At 38.4% G+C, this 17,894-nt stretch overlaps 1 protein-coding gene across 1 annotated transcript in view; it reads right to left on the reverse strand.

The window, feature by feature from the left end:
- Nucleotides 1-17,894, reverse strand: part of ROBO1 (roundabout guidance receptor 1) — a 297,271-nt gene that overhangs the window by 63,621 nt on the left and 215,756 nt on the right. The window contains exons 7-8 of the mRNA XM_066208404.1: nt 3,431-3,439; nt 562-686 (exon numbers count right to left, since the gene is read on the reverse strand). Of these exons, the coding sequence (XP_066064501.1) occupies nt 562-686; nt 3,431-3,439 (134 nt within the window). The remainder of the gene's footprint in view (nt 1-561; nt 687-3,430; nt 3,440-17,894) is intronic.

Below are 17,894 nucleotides of genomic sequence, written 5' to 3' on the forward strand. Positions count from 1 at the left end.
AAGGAACTTAGGACAAAAACGTGACCTATTCAGGTATGGTCTGTCAGTCAACTGATGGAGTGCAAAAGCAGTTCTCCTCAGCCCAGAACTAGAGTCCTACCCATGCAGTGATGCAGATCAGTGCAGCAAACAGTTTTGTCTGCCAGAAACTCAAAAGCACATGGCAAACTAACAGCTGCACCATAAACCCAGAGCCAAACTTTCTGAAAATCTGGGAGTATTTGGGGGTTCGACCAAATTTCAGAGTAAGTCATCTCTCCATTTCTTAGAAAGTCTCCCTGTTAGGTGAAATAGACTATCAGAGTAGTGAAACATGGGATGTTTCTAGTTGACTTATTTTTGCGTTCATGGAAAAAACAGGAGACAGAAAACAAAGTTGTTCTAGTAAGACTGACATCACTTAGCATGCACATGCCTTAGAAGCAAAGAATAAGGATCCAGCATCTCCAAGCTCTAAACCTGTTTCCCACATCTTTAAAACGACAATTAAACTACTTTTCTTTCATGTGAAATCATTTCTTGAAGAAACTGCCAGGAAGGAGGACAGAAAGGCTGTTTCACCTGACTCCCTTCTCTCCTCCAGAAGATGGCTGGCTGAGGGTTTCCAGTTGCTTCACACTGAAAAGTCACTGTTCTCCCCAGTGCAGCTACCTGGTCTCGAGGCTTTACAACAAACTGTGGAGGCTCTGAAAGGAAAACACCAAAAATAAACAAATCACACCGCCATCAGCTGATTTGAAAGAACAATCTGCCTGATGAGTTTCAATGGTATAAACCACAACAGTTAAACTTCTTTAGTAAGGAGAGGCAGCACAAAGACACATGGGTCTCTGCCAGCCACAGCTTCAGCATCACTCAGATCATCTTTTCTGTGTCTGGACCTCTCAATTAAAACTCCCAGTGTGCAACATGTGCTTTTAGTGCTGACCCAGTGTACAAGGAAATAAGTCCCACCAGCTTGATGAGACAACTCGCAGAGCAACAGTCACCAAAACAAACAAATCTGCTACAATTTGGTTCTTAAAGGTGGAACAGGGCTGCAAGCCAGAATGGAGAAATCTTTGAGGGACAACTGGCCCAGAGGTCACACTTTCTTAAGGGCTACAAGACACACTGCTGAGTAACTAGGAATTCAGGCTTACACACACAAAACTCATCATCTCCGACTTGGGAAAGCTGAGGAGAGAAAAAGCCCTTAAGTGCTTATAGAAGACACTTCTGATGTAGTCAGGATCTTAAAAAATCTTGAAGTCAAAAGCCCAAGAAATACTATTCAAATTATAACCACTTAAAATCTCCAGTTCAAACACACTGAGAAGGAATGAATTTAAAGGAACAGCAGAGCTAAATGTCTTCCTCATTTACATATGCAAGAGCATGTTCAAACAAAATATATATGCAAATGAAGGCAAATTTGAAACATCTGCTCAGTCTAACATTATAAATACTGCCAGCATTGTTTGATTTATACTGACTTCAACAACCCCTTCATCCAGTAGTAAGTGGAATGTCAAAAAATCATGTCAGTCACATTAAAAAAAAAAACCAGCAGAGATGGCATTAGATATCTTGGTGATGCTAGCACAGAAAAAAAACATCTAGCATGTTCTATATGTTAACTCTTGCTTCTTAAAAAATGTGCATTAAATCAAAGCTCATTTAGTTATTAATTTCAAATTCTTTCCAATTATCTGCCTAAAACTAATTATGCACTCCCTCTTCTTTGGATTGAGAATAAAGGGGATGTTTTGTATCTGATTTTAAGAAATCAAATTATTTTTGATATTTGCTTTCATTTTTTCTCTTGTGAACATTTATGTTTTCACAGGATTTCCCTCTAAAATCAGTGTAAAATATGTAATGCAAAGCTGTGTTTTCTAAACATCAAGTAGCAGTGGCTTTATCTAGAATAAATTGAACAACACTTAAGTCCTTTTTCTTAAAAAAAACAATTGCTTTCAGTGTTCCTGTGGGCCAACTCTTGCAGTTATCTGTTCCCCATGCCTTGTGTGTACTCCCTGGTGAGCTCATATCAGAATATATTCTTCCTACGCTCCTCCTGCTTTGAGAGGAATTTTTGGAGCACAACACTATTGTCTATATTTGGATGCAAATGCTACCTTTCCTAGCATTTCCTTAGATAAGAAAAAGCTAAGATAGACCTACTGTAATTAGCAGACTTCAAAACATTTAGCTCTGAAATGCTCAGCCGGTACCTTGGAAGAAGATGTGGGAAGACTTTGACATGGCAGCATGTATCATTTGGGAGGGACGGAGAACCAGGTGGGGGCTTGCTACGGGGTTGTGAGGGGATATGGGGGGGAAAATGGAGAAAATGGGAAAATGGAGAAAATGGAAAATGGAGATGAGGGTGAAGCACCTTTGTTATGCTGCTAGATTCTGGTAACAAGAATAAATTTAGCATACAGTTAAATTTTGGGCTTGGCTGGTTCTCTTCTAGCCTGTGACACAATGCCACACAGTATGGAACTGAGGGTTTCTAAACCCTGTGCTACTGCAGAGGATTTACGAGGTTTCAGATTTTGAGGACAGGTACAACTATAAAGAAAATAAAATGGTTCTGACCACTGGAGAAATAGCTGGATGGTTGTGATTATAGTACCTCAAGATGACCATTCAGGGACTACTTAACACAAAAAGAAAGGGGGAGTTCAGTCTTTTAGGCAGCCATTGGAGGATTTATAAAATATAAATAGGTACATCTTTCTCTAGGTCTTATTCTAAATACATATTTTATATGGATACTACTCTAAAAATATATGCATATTGAATATATTTTAGAGTAGTATCTATATAAAATACGTATTTAGAATAATACATATGTCTATTATTCTACATCTATAGGCATTAAGGTAAATAATAAAAATCTTATTAGCTTCAATGTTAGAAAAATTAAACAGGGTTAAGGGAAACTATTACTAAATTCTATTTTATGTTAATTGTACTGAAAGCTTCTTCATTGCCCTTTATTAATATCAGTTTGATTTCACACCTTGGGTCACATACATGTGGTATTGTAATGATGAGACTGTAAAAGACGTCAAAATAATAAATATCCATGAGAAAAACACAACTTTTATCCTAGAGACATTTTAACCAAACATGATTTTTTTTAGCACACTTTGAAGTTCAACCCATGCAGTCACTGAAGAAAGGAGACATTAGGATTTGACTCGCTACATCATATAAAAACAGACAGAAAATTTGCAACCCATTACCTTTCTCTTTGGCATTAAGTTACCCATACTTCATGCAGAATTTATTCTGTTCGATGTGTCTTGTCAATAACAAGTAAAAGATGGGAGCTGAGTGGTTGGAAGACATGGAAGGGGATGGATGGGAAGGGAAGGAGAAGTTCCCGTCACAGTGACACGATGACTAGAAGATGGCCAATAAAATTTCAACTTACCAGACACAACTAAAAACAAAAACAAAACAAAAAGAAAACATGGAATAAATAAAATTGAACAGGCATGAAACAAAGCAAAGAATAAAGCAAAATTAAAAAAAAAAATTAAAAAATGGATCCTTGGTAAGGACCTTAGAAAACAAACACATATTTGGATATATGAAAAATATGTTTATAACGTTGAACAACATTTTTATATTTTGATTTTTAAGCAGCAGTCTCTATCAAATACTGAAAGTAGGTGATAGAGGAAAATGGGTAACAGACTGAAATACTGGCCAGGCAGTCTGGGTTCTACTCCAAGCCTTTCTAATGAACTGATGTGCACCGTGAGAAAATTTTTTTTTCCACATTATCATTATTCATCCGCATCAAGATCTTTCCATGCTAAAATTAACCTAAAATCTCCAGTGAATATCAACCTGCAACATTGTTGAAATGGAACAGTAACATCTACAGCCATTCTAAAGCATCGAAACATTTACAAATGGAATATATTTTTCTGAACCTAATATCTATTAAAAAAGAACGTTTATTAAAAAGTTAATAATACGCTAAGGCATTTAGGCCACACACAAATCTCTTTAGTACAGGATTGCTGTGTCAAGGTCATAAGGCTCACTATTAAACTGTAAATCCAAAGTAAACCACAATTCAAACTAGTTTGAAAAGATTCTTAACCCTTGTCTTCTTCCCCCAAACCAGAATTTCATTAAAATATTCAAAACCAAACATTTATTGCAAAATATTAAATTTTTCAACAGAAATGATCAGTGGTAAATTATCGATTATTAGATTATGCTTCAAGCATAGTTCAAAAACTTCACAAACTTTGAAACGGCTCAGATCCTGGCAGGGTAACTTTGCTTATAAAAGAAGGGCATGTTAGAAAGTATTCCAACCTCATATCAGTGATGGAAAGAACAGATTGAAAATAAAAAGCCAGAAGTAATGCATTTTGAAAATATACACAGATACTGACCAAAAAAACCCACAAAAATTTAAGAAGGTTAATTGATGATAATTACAGTAAAGGTCCAAAAATATGTAATTTTTTAAAATGCATGCTACACTTTGGTCTTATCACTTTATGTTGAGAGTGAACCAGCCTTTGCTCAGCGTGGGCACTTTCATATCAAGGAGCTAAGCACCCTCAATTCACCATCCTCTGATAAACACATGCAGGAAACCAGTAATACCCACTATGCCAACATTCATTAGGCATAAGGAATCCTGGCCTCCTGTTCTAATAAATACAGAGGACTCCAGGTGTATTACAAAAATGAAGAAAAAACAGAATCAGATAGAATATCAGAATTTGGAACATGTTGAAGACAAGATGCTGCAACTGCATATGCCAAACCCAGATCAACCAGATTTGAGTTTTGTAAGAGACTTTTTTTTAAAGGAAATAATCTCAAAGAGTGGAAGTTTAAATTACCATTTTCCAAAGATTTGAGTTTTAAAGAATTATTCTGGATGTGCACTAGCCTTCTTAAAATGGTATTTCTCAAAAAGAAAATCAGTGTGTATTACTCTGCTCGGATTATCTGTAAGTCTGCAATTCCTAAGAGGAGTGGCCAAGAAATGCCACACACGAATTCCCGAGAGAAATCTGCTCTTCCCCAAGATTCAGCTCCCAGGTACTCTTGCTCACATGTAACTCCATATTTCCCAGTAACCATTGCTTTTTGACTGAAAAAGCTCTTTATTAAACTTGCAATTACAAATGGACATACTCTGGAATTTAGAATTATTCTCCACAAAACACAACTCATTGTACATGAAACAGCCTGATAAGAGACTTACTGGAATGCAACTCTGAATTTTTTTTCATTTGTTGCATAGTGCCAAGAAGAGGAAAGTTCAGCTTTCTCAGTAGCAATGCAGAGCTGCTCCTGTCCTCTACTGTAAACTCACTGGAAAATGCCTAACAGATAGAAACCTTACTTGGGTGCTCAATTATGTTTCTACAAATTAAATTGATTTCTTAGTGCTGAATTTCCCCTTTTCTTTTTATTAGACATTTCTTACTGAAGGTCAAAAATAACCCTGTCAAGCAAATATATTTTTTTGCCCACCTGTGAAAACAGAGGGGATACTGATACATGAAAATAAATCCCTGCAGAAACAGGGCATCACATTGGTTGCAAATCTGTGGAAAGGGCAAAGGGTGAAGTTTCATAGAAAAATTTGAACAATTCTGTCAAAGGGATATCACGTGGTTTAAAAGAACAACAATAGCAACATCTACAACAAAGACCACATTCTTAGTCTGATTTGCAGGCTATTGATATCTAAGGTTACTAAAACTGAGAAGCAAATAGATTTTCCTCTATTATAGCACATTTTATTTGACACTACTTTCAATTAAAAAGTAAATTAATTTTCCCTGTGTTAATCATGGCTTTTTCACATGGCAATTAGATGGAATAACCCATTTGCAAAGACAGGAAGTTAGCATGTAGAACCACAACTACCAGAGGAATAATATTTTTGCCTTTCGTTTGATTTCCTTGACATGCAAGGCTTTTCAGGGAAGATGTGTCCAATCACTGAACAAAAACCAAAAGAAAAGTGGTTTCCAGTCTAATGATGTGGTCTTTTAATGCCTTATTCTTTCCAGCAATCCTATCAACCTCACTGGGACTACTGGTATCATTAAATCCACTCACAGGAGTAGGAATTTACAGTTTTAGGACATAAACTACAGCCTAGTACAGTTGTCAGATGTTAATGGAGCAACTATTACATTTGACAGATGTAGTTTTGTAGGTTCACATGATAATCAGGTTGGAAGCAACCTTGGAGGTCTCCATTCCAACCTCCTGCTCAAGAGGGTCAGCTACAGGGTCAGTCAGGGATTGATCCAGTCAGGGCCTGAAAGATTTCAGGGAATAACAATGCACAGACTCTGACAGCCCACTCGGCTGCTTGGCTATCCAGCCAGTGAAGAAATGCCTTCTGATATCCAGCCTCAATCTGCCATGTTCCAACTTAAATCCATTGTCTCTTGTGCTCCCTCCATGTAGAAGAGGGTCTCATATGAGACCTCAACATGCACAATTCCTACATCTCAAAAAGACGCATTTTGTAGCTCTCCTCACAGAAGTGAATGCAAGTGTTCATCTAGTGTTTCTCTAGAACCCACTGTTTTCCTCATATTTAGAATAAAACACTATTTCTTAGTCTGCCATTAGGCAAGTTAGAAGCTTCAAGTACCCCATTCTTGATAGCTTGGTAGCAATTATCTATCTTAAAAGGAGTAAAATTATAGAGATTTTCATTTACTTATAGTAATAAGATGCTTTTGAGATCTTGAGATCCAAAGTGGTACTTAACTATTAAAGAGTATTTTGTCCTGCATGTTTAATACTCATAATTATTGTTCTATTTACAAATATATTCCAGGTGTTTGGAAGATATCCTGTTAAATACTTTGAATACAAATTGAATACTTTTGATCGAAGCTCACTGTGTTTCATTTTTGATTATGCTAAAAAAATTTTCATGTCTTCAAGGACTGCTGGACGCTAATAGAGGTTATTATAAAAGAAGCAAGGAAGTATAACTCTACACCAGAGAAATTAAACAATCCCAATTTTCAGACCAATAATTACACACAGCAATCAAGCTCATATCCAAACTTTTGCTTCTGTATAAATACTTGGCCTTTATGACTAATCTAGAAAATGGCAGCCATAATGAAATTCGGATTCCTTTCAAGAAATTTTGTGATACATTAATCCCAGCTCAAGTGAAATATATCAGAGATTGCATGTGCCTGTAGAAATGAGGTGGTAGGAGATGGGACAGGAGCCTGAGTAGATGTCCTGGAGTAGACAGTGGAGTGAAAAGCCGGAATTTCCACGGGGATTGGCTGGGTACAGACTAGACAGTGAGAGGGGAGAAACTGCAGAGCTAGCAACAGAGATAGGACAGAGATTGCTGTGTTATCTGTCAGGGAGCTGAAATTTAGCTGTTTGTCATCTTCACAGGGAATAAACGGGTGAGAAACCCAGAGTTTACGACCTCCGTTTGAAGCACGTGGGTACAAAAAATTTGGGTACTACAGTCACATGCAGAGGAAATTTAAGAGTCTGATTATGTTTAGCAAGCTGGTCAAACTCTGACTTTTCATGCCTTAAAAAAAAAATGAACAAGAAATTCTGAACAATTCCAAACAAAAACTCTGCAAAAAGCTGCCAACATCTATTAAAAAATGTTTAATTTCTACTCCTGCTCAACTCTGAAATCTAATGAAATACTTTTAATGTTCAAATACCTGAATGAGGACCATTGAATACCTCCCTGCAACATGACTACCAGATATTTATGTTGGTGTTTTGCAAAAACTATTATTAACAGAGATAGTTTAAGACAATGTGCCATGTTCCATTTCCTATCTGGTGATTTGTAGGCTATTTGTTCCTATCAAAGCAATCTGAAACTCTCAATATCCTTGATATGCACATCTCTCTGCACATTATGGGAAGTATCACTTTCTACAGAGAAATAAACAAAAGCCTGAATCTCTTGTCCTGAAAAAATATAAATGCTGCCATTCAGCTGCCTCCTGGCTTCAGCCTGTGAAAAATACGGGAAAATAACACCAGGTACAGTACAAAAGAGCTGGGGTATATCACTTTTCATCCTCCCTGGACTCTCTGTTTTCAGCTGTCACTTCTTGAGCTCTAAACACACATACACACAACTCACATTTTCCCGGATTTTCTGCTAAAGTTCACATTCATGTGAGATCAGCCTGGGCCACCCTTACTCACCATGAATGCTTTCACAGTTCGTGGTCCCAGAGCACTGAGTTTGACACAGTGCAGCACAAACGTCCGAGGAAAGGTCTCACAGTCTGGCGCCAAGTGCGCCGCAGCCACGGGGCTGAGGTAAAATGTTTACACGATATTTTTGATGTCTCAAATCAAAAGTGATGACTTGTAACTCCAAACCCCCAGAAAGGCAGTGATCTTGGTTTATTGTATTTATGATGAGTGGAAAAATTCTGTTTTAGATTGCTGCTGATTTGTCAGATAAATACTTCTTAAGTTTAAATGAACAAGTGACTACAGTAACTTCAAATTTACCAAACCCAAGAAAATAAAAATCTGATTTGAAAAAAAAAAAAAGGGATTCATTATCTTCTATAATTTTAATGTGAAGAATGAAATTGAGACAGAAACAGGTGGCTTACTAGTTGGAAAAATAGTTCTGATATTAAGACCACCTTTAAAATCAGCGAAACCCATAAAAATGTTTCAGGTTCGTCACAGCCAGAAAAGTTATCACGGGGAAAATCTCAGTATCAATTAGGTGCTGCTTTCCTCAACATACTTTCAAACAAACAGTTTTGTAGTTTTTTTTAAATTTGTATTTGTTTATTTTTGTTTACAACTGATTCACATTCCCTCTTCTGTATGAACACTGAAAACCAGGCAGGTTGCTCTGGTTTTGGCTGGGATAAAGTTAATTTTTCTTCTTAGTAGCTGGTGTTTTGGATTCAGTATGAGAATAACGTTGATAACATACTGATGTTTTGGTTGTTGCTGAGCAGTGCTTATCCCAAGTCAAGGACTTCTCATGCTGTGCCAAGTGAGGAGGGATACAAGGAGCTGGGAGGGAGCATGGCTGGGGTAGGTGACCTGAACTGGCCAAAGGGATGTTGTGGAACATGATTTAAATTGGTGATAACCAGGTGGGAACTGCTGATCACTGTTCAGGGGGAAGTTGGTCGTGAGCAATTGCAATGTGCATCACTTGTTTCCACTGGATTTTATATTTTTCTCTCTCTTCATTACTATTACTGGCTTTGTCATCATTACTATTATTAGCATATTTTACTTTGTCTCAATTATTAAAGTGTTCTTATCTCAACCCACAAATTTCTGGGTTTTGTTTGTTTGCTTGCTGTTTTTTTCTGATTTTTCTCCCCATCCCACTTGGTGGAAAGGCACTGAGGGGTTGTGTGGTACTCAGTTGTCAGCTGTGGTTAAACCACGACCTGTGCTGGGCACATAAACAGACTGGCTGGAGTTTATGCCCTGCACAAAAAGTGCCACTCTCAGGGTACCGAGGGGCTGCCACTTGCACTTGTCACTGTGCACTTCCCCCAGAAGCCTCAGGACAGCTGCAGTCTGGAAACTTGGTACTCACATCATCCTGACACTGCCTCTGACCATGCAGGACAGGATGCATGCTCTCATTCTCAGCACATGACACATGCCGTCAGGCTGGATTTAGCTCTGGAGCTGAGGCCCAAAGGAAAAGGGCCGGCGCCTGTGTGCACTCAGGAGAGCTGATGTGCTCCAGGGGAAAGTGTTCTGACCAGGAAAAAAGGCATGTGTCACTCCTTGGTGGTGACAGGACAGAGCCTTGAGAAATGTAAGTGCTTCTGGAGCCGCTGCACATACCAGGGAGAGAAACAGGCCAGGGTAAGGCTTTGGAACACACCTAAACACGGATGTCATAACACATGCAGCCTGGCAGCTCAACATCACCAACTCCAGAAACAATTTTGGAGATGAGCTTCAAGCACCATGGAGACAAAATCAGTGATTCTCTGTCCTGCAGCAAGCAGGAATCTACCTTCTCCCAGCATTGCAGGGGGAGCAACAAGCAATTTGTTTCGAGAGCTTGTTGTTTTCCCTTATTGGCATTAAACTGTCTCAAGGCTTCTTTCTCTCTTTGGTGGTTTAAACCCCACCCTTTGCTGATAAACACCACAAGATCTGTGCATTAACCAAACCTCCGGCTTGGGTGTTATTCTCATTTCCAGAGCAATCACATGGTATTGCCTCCTTCTGGATTTCTGACCATTTCTGAGATTTAGTTTAAGCTGAGAGGTGTTTCCTTCCTCAACTCTGATTCAAGAGGCTCTGATTCAAGGACAGTAAAATTTGGCTCTGTTTCAGTTGTGTCTCAGTCATGTAACTATATTATTTTAAAGTCTGATTTTCAGAAGGTAATGAATTTTCCCTTTAAAAAATCAAGATGGAAAGGGCTACACAAGTGTGCATGTTTGTCTACATGAGTGAGGAACTCATTGCAAAAATTCGTGGGAAGACAACAGTGTGTGAAATGTACTCATATGAGACTTTCTGCTTTACAACTGATACTAGCAAAAAACTGATAGATCATAATCTGTCCTCCTCCAGGATTCCATGAAGATTTCTATGATAAAACTCAAAAATGTAGAAAAAGGCTTTACAATGCAGCTTTAAAGGTTGCACTTCACAGGTTAATATATGCAGTACACAGTTTGAAATGTGTTTAGATCCTGTAGTCACTGCCTTGAGGTGAGAAAGAGAAATATGGAATATGGAGGGTAGAAGACAGGGAGGGAGAGAGGGGGGATTTCAGATTTTCCAGAAGTTCCTCTCCTAGTCTGCCTTCCCCCTTCCTTGCTCTGGATCCTCTGAAACCACACTGTAAACCAAACAAAATTTAGAGAGCACTCTGATGACGAATCTAATTCCATCTATTTAAAAACTAGAGTGATGTAGTACACTGTGAAGTCCTGCTTCCCAGGCTTCTCTTTTCAGAGAAGAGTTGTCTTCCCCCGTGTTTTAAATGAACTGAGGTAATTTTAGGCACTGCTGCAATCTAAGTGGTCGTGGCTACAAATATTTATACTAAAGCCTTTTAAAAGAGTGAAAAAAGATGAATTTTAAATAAACTGTGCAGAAGTACAGAAAGAATATGATAGATACTATTTGAAGAATTCTTAGGAGCTTCCTACTGCATTTTTTTTGACTTGTAGTTGAAGATAGTAGAGCTGAAAAGGAAACTGAGTGGGAATTTTTTCCTCAGCTGTTTATGATAGCACAGAGTACTTCTTGGAAAGGAGAACTTGAAATCCATAGCAACCTCCTTATAACAAGTTAAAGCTATTTGTGAAAAGGGGCCAAGCCTCATGATCAACAGATACCAACACACACTAAAAATGGAAGGACAATAAATCTCTGCAGCGCACTAACTTGTGATCATTAAAAAATGTTGGTTTGGGCATGCAGTACTCAGTGAGGAATACTCACAACTGAAACATATTATTTCAAAAGAAACCTGGATTTCTTCTCATGGGGATGCCATACCCCCCACATAGAGACAACCCAAGTCTTCACTAGCATCCCAACTTACTTTTCAGTAATGTTAACAGGAAGCTAACTGTGACATATTAACAAAATTTAATTACAGGTAGCAAAAAATACAATGTGCAAGAATTCTATGCAAGCCAGACTATCCACAACATACCAAGAATTTTTACTGTCATGGAGGCAGAAATGGGAACAAGATGCTTTAGGAAATAAGGATGATCTGCAAAAATAAAATAAAACTAAAGCATTCAGGGACACTCAGCCGGGTTCGCATACAGTTCTCTGTCAAAAGACGACAATGCTATCAAGAGTTCCTGGTAGACTGAAAGGGCCATCAGAGCTTGCTGGTGGAGGACTGGACAAAAGCAGAACTCTCAGGTGACTCCCTTCTCAGTACTGAGACTCAAAGTGTGACCTTAACTGTGTCAAAAGAGAGAGCAGCTGTCTAGCATGAGAAACAGAAACCCCTTCAGTGCTCTGTTTAGAGGGCATGGAGAATTTATGAGAACAAAACAAGAAACCTGGCCCATCCAGACATCTTTATTTTTATTTCTCTGTCCTGTCATCCTATTTCATACTTAAAAGGATTAAAAAAAAAAGTCATCCCAAACTTTGGGAATTAGTGAATTAGTGTGTGGTCACAGGGACAAGAAGAGCACGCAAATACCTCCTGCAGAAAATGAAAATTTATATATAACAGTTCAGCCTGAACAAGGAATTTTTTTTCTTACACTGGAAGATTCTGATACTGAGCCTACAAGGCAATCAAGTCCACATATAAAGAGAGCAAAATTCTTTATTACCAGTTCTTGAGTGTTACTCAGCACCTAGTAACAAAGCATTTTAGTGTTAAAACAAAACACAACTCATAGTAACAAATGGTACTCAAAACAGCTTATCAAAATGATGTTTGAATGCACTGTTATTCAGCATTTTTAAATTCTTTATCTTAAGATCAATTTAGAGATTACTGATGCAAGTAAACTAACAAAAGTAAAGGGTTGTACTGCAATCGCTGTATTACTCACAGGCTATGAATTAAGCAAAAATAAAGTGCCTATTACCTTTTTACAAATGTTTAGCATAATTTAATAAAGCAATGCTTATTTCAGAATGAATGTGCAGCAGAAGTACTGTTTGCTGAACAACCAATTAAAATTATTATTCCTTGCACTCTAATTTTATTTGTCAACCCAAAAATCTTCAAACTCAACAAATCGCAGTAAAATTCTGCTTCGTCTATTCCAAAGAAAGAATTATTGAAATGTTATCTATAGAACAGGAGTCACAGTAAGTCTGCAGCAGTGAAACCTGATACAAAAACAATTGCTTTTTCTACAGCAATGGGATTTAGGAAATTTCAGGCCCTCGAAAAGAGCCTTCAGATTTTCTCTGTTACTTTTTTTTTTTAATAGAATGCTGAAGTATGCTACACAAACCTACTTGCTTCAATTCTCTGCCCTGAGTGAATAAAATGCACAATTTTTGAGAACTATACAGTAAATAAACCCCTTCCAGCAGTAAAAAGCCTCTAGCTTCAAGTTATTTCTGAAGTAACATTTCTCCAAACTATGTGGACGCTTGCTCTATGCACTTTAAAACATCTGTCTCAAGTCCTTGTTTCAAAGTACCAAACTGGAGGATGGAATCTCGAAAAATTTTTATGTGTTATTTTCCTGTAAAATATTGTCACTGTTGCGAGATTCTATGTAAAAACCAAACCAACATTCCTTTAGCACTTACAAACTATGGAAGCAGTTATTTATTAAAATACTTCAGAGATTCCCTCTTTTATCCATGTTTTAGAAATGCTTCAGGAATCTTAGTGTTCATCACTTGCATCAGTAAGACAAGAACCTTCAGGGCTCTAATCTTTTCTTCAGACACTTTTCTCATTTCCTGCTGATTAACTTTTAAGATTTCTATTCTTTCACCAGAAATTGGCGGCAGTCAAAGTCCTCAGATCCTTGATAGAAATCTGACGTGCTATCAGAGTTTACTGCAGTCATTAAGGGGGAAATGGGCTCTTTAAGCTATAGAAATCACAGGAGATGGTCTCCTTCATTCATCCTGCCAAAAGTTTACTAATTAAAAAAATTCTGAAGTCCATTGGCCAATCATTATTCTTCCTTCCTTTTTCAAGGGTCTGAAGACAGAATATGGCATCAAATCAGTTCTTTCAAAGGAACAAATACTGATTTAAAGAGAAAACACGAAGACAAGTTCAGACTTGAATCCAAATCCTAGTTTTAAAATTCCACCCGAGACTGTGAAAGGTTTACTACAATGATAGTACAGCATAATAATCGCTGTACACCTCAACAGCATTTCTGTAATCCCATAAAATTCTGAATTTTGTCTTTGTTGTGTTAATGCTTAATGCAGTTGCATTTACAGCCAACTTATAATGTGTACCAGCAGCCTGACACTGTGAAAACATTTATATGGTATCAGACAGATGAAAGAGCAAATCCTATTTCTTTATACTCCAGGTGGTATTCTCAGCCCTACCCAAAAGCCTTATCAAATACGTGTCTTTTACTGTGTGCCTTGAAGCTACTTTGCACAAAGAGGAGGTGGAAGGAGGAGGAAATTCCAGACCTGAAGCATGTGCCACATTTTCAGATAAAAATTCCTTGTCACTTGACTCGTACAGCAAAATCACAGCCAGCAGTCACTTATCTAAAGTTCCACTCTCTATCTACCTTGCAGACAAGCTCTGTTAACCCTAAAATGAAAGACATCATAATCTAAGAAGGCTTGGTATCAGAGATTGCCACTGTAAAATATGAACTGGCCAGTACAATTTCCATAGGAATTTCTCTTTTTTCCTGCCAAACAGATAACACTGAATGTGTTTAGTGCCTTTGAATGGCGAAATTTACATTTTACAGTTCAATCACTGCTGCAGCAGGTTTAGGTGTAGGTTAGGCAGGGCCCTGTACCAAGTATTGCATACTCCTCCAGGGCCAGTGCTTGAGTAGGGAGAGCTAAGAGGAACTCAAAGATTCCTGTTCACTACCAATCTGCTTCTGACCGACCACGGTCACCCACAGCCAGTGCTGGTGTCACTATTGTGAAGTCCTGAAGACAACTGAGCTACCTGAGCTGTTTCTCCCAAGACCTGCTGAGTCTCATCTACACTGCCACTGCTATGATGGCTCCTGGCCAGCTGCAGAGCAAGGCTGCCACTGGAGCCATAACTTACACTCGTGTGTTTCAGACAGAACAGCTCGTTTCACCAGAAATTATAAACTTATTATAAAATTAGATGTCAAAAAAGCCAAATTAAGTACTGCAAATGGGAGCAAAGCAAATGGAAGCAGTTGAGAATATGTAAAACCTTTGGTTCTTAGATTTGCTTGAGAGCATTTTCACAGTTAAACATGAATTTGCGGACTCTTGAAGATGCCCTAGTTCCATTTGTATTAATGGTAAAATTAATTCTCCTTTAGTACTGAAGTTCTGAAGTGTGCATTTTTGGTAATTTTATGTGTTTCAGAAACATTGTTGTCAATGATATAGGTAGCAATGAAATATAAAATATTATATTTCCTACAGTCCTGCTTTGAGGCATAAAACTAAGCAAGTCACATAACAGAAACCTATACAAAACGTCAAATGCATCTTGCACATATATAAAATACAATGGAACAGAAATACAATAAATATATCCAGCTTGCTTAGTGCTAGAGCAGGAGAGAGGTCCACTGGTTCCAGTGATGCCATTTTTTTGGCCATTTTTTCCTTTTCTGCAGTACATAAGCTACTTGGTGAAATATAATGTGTTGGCAAAATATAATGTATTGTACTCTGGGCTGCTTCCTGGCATTATGTATTGACTGAGGTATTTATTTAATAATTAATCGTCTCCCGAATGAAATGCTTCCACATGTATTAAGCAATGTCTGTGGATGCCTTACAGATGCAGTACACATTGCTGCAAAATGAAAACAGAGGGCCAAACTCTCCAATTTTAGGTATATGGAAACAACATCAGGATTACATTTCCTTAGCTATTTAATTTTCCAAGGAGACAATAAGATAACTTGACAGTTTGAGGGATGGAAATGCTTCTAAGCTGCAGGAGTAAAACACAAAAGGAAGAGTTCAAACTTCACTACGTCAATACAGAGCTCCAAATTTGCTTTATGAGTGTGGCTGAAGTCACAGTAAGGGTACAACATCTGTATGTAGGAAACACTTATAATCCCCAAAGTTAGGAAGAGGAAAACAGTGATTCCAATAACCATCATCTGTGACGCCAGTACCATGAGCAGGAAGAACATAAAAATGGAACTGATATTCCCCTCCCCTCTCTTGTGTTTTCTAGAGTTAATAGTCTATTACACAGAGAGAGAGGGAGAGTTGAACTATCTGAGCTGACAGTTCCTAGTCCAGGGACATGGCCTGGGCTGGCTCCAAGCTCAGAGGCAGTGCTCTTCCTGAGAGCATTCCCAAAACAGGGAGCCCTGCATCATGCGGGGTCTGCTCCACAGAGCAGGGGCAGAGCTGAGCAGGAGGAGGACAGCTGTTCATCACGTCCCATCCACACCTCCCTGTCAGCTGCGTATCTCAATTGCCCTGCTGCTGCACGCTCCACCTTTTAGTGCCCCAGATAACCCTCCACAGGAGGGTCAGCCACAGTGTGAGTGGAAATGATGAGTAGAGAAGAAGATAAATCCTCTCCTTAGTGCTGCCAACCCTGAGGCCCTGAGGAGCACGGCTTGCAGCCCTGTCTGCTGCGTGCCACGTTTCACTCCCTGCCACAGCCCCACGGTGCAGACACTTGACAGGTGGGGACTGTCCCTTCCCTGACACGGACACACGTCTTGGGTCACCACTGACAGCTTTCATATTCCTTCTCTGGCACAGAGTCTGGCACAGAAATACCACAGCCCGTTGCTGAGATACTGAAGAGGAAAAAACCCAAACCAACACTCCACAAATAACCCAAACCCACTCAAACCCACGCCAAACCCCCTCCTTGTCCTTTGCTGAATTTAACATGCCTGCACAGTGGCAGCTGTAATGTCTGAGGCTGCGATTGGAAAGGCAGCCCTCTGTTTACAAACAGGCAACAAAAATAACTCAGTTTGGCACAGCAGAATACACATTTACTAAACTCTACAGTCAACAGATCACGTGATGAAAACCAGAAGTTCAGAAAAGAGTTGCAAGTTGCATTCCTTAAATCACCCAGAAAAAAAACCCATTAAATCATAAAAAAGCAACAAACCAACCAAAAAATTCAAAGAGCTGTATATCCACAAATAGTCAGAGCAAACGTATTTTAGTACTGAAACAAGATCAGTCCACTTTTCTACATAGTCAAAAAGCTGGCCCTTTAGGAAAAAAAATTAAGTGTCTTAACAAGGGAAGAGGAAACGAAGAAAAAAGAGGAGAAGGCAGAAAAAGGAGGAAAAAAAAAAGAAAAAATTCTGAATGGAAAATGCATTTTCTAGAGGAGTATTTTTTTCCTCCCATAAACTCGGTCTCTTGGATACACTAATAAATGGATTTTGATCATAATTTATTTCATTACCAGCTACAAATTGTCCCTACACATTACAGTTTCTCACATCAATCCCTCCTACAAAGACATTATTGCAGACAAATGGCTCAGGAGGTAATCCATTCTCACTGTGAAACAAATTATCCCATAACAATATCCTCAGAGCAAAGCTGCCACAATATAAATATCTGCTGTGTAATACAAGCACTTAAAAATTAGGATCTTGATGAATCAGGACTTAGACTATGATCTCGTTCCTTAAAAATACCAGTTTATTATCAAAAAGATCTCACTCGATTTCTAACACTTTACATACTTGAGTAATTTTATATCTATTAGCACCATTACGCTAAATGGGATTTCAAGTATGGTTTTGTTTATTATTTTTAACAGACTGAAAGATTAGAGATACCAGGAGTTAATTTCCAGAAATGTAACTGCTCAACCAGTCATTAAAGCAAATTTTCTTAATAGTAACATTTTATGGGATTAACAGTCGATGTAAGACGTGATCTTCAGAACAAATCACCATTTAAGAAATAATTCAGTGTTCTCCCTTTGGATAAACTGTGCTTACTGCTCACAAGTTTATCCTTTATTCTACAACACTGAGTGTGAGAGCTGGCTATTTTAGAAACATAAGGTATGAGTTTTGACGCATAAACACCATGGTGACGAACAAAACTGAACATCTCAAAATTCTTGGTTTTATGAGAGCTTCAACAAAGGAATTCAATAGTTTCCTAACAGAGGGACACCAAATGTTTCTGGTGGAAAAAGGAGAGCAGGTTAAGGACAAGACCTTTCCTGTTACAGTAAATGTGTCAAAATAGAGGTCTGTTAC

The sequence above is a fragment of the Chamaea fasciata genome, unplaced genomic scaffold (genome assembly GCF_029207755.1).
Source record: "Chamaea fasciata isolate MVZ Bird 193981 ecotype frontalis unplaced genomic scaffold, bChaFas1.0.hap1 SCAF_2, whole genome shotgun sequence".
Lineage (NCBI taxonomy): Eukaryota > Metazoa > Chordata > Aves > Passeriformes > Sylviidae > Chamaea > Chamaea fasciata.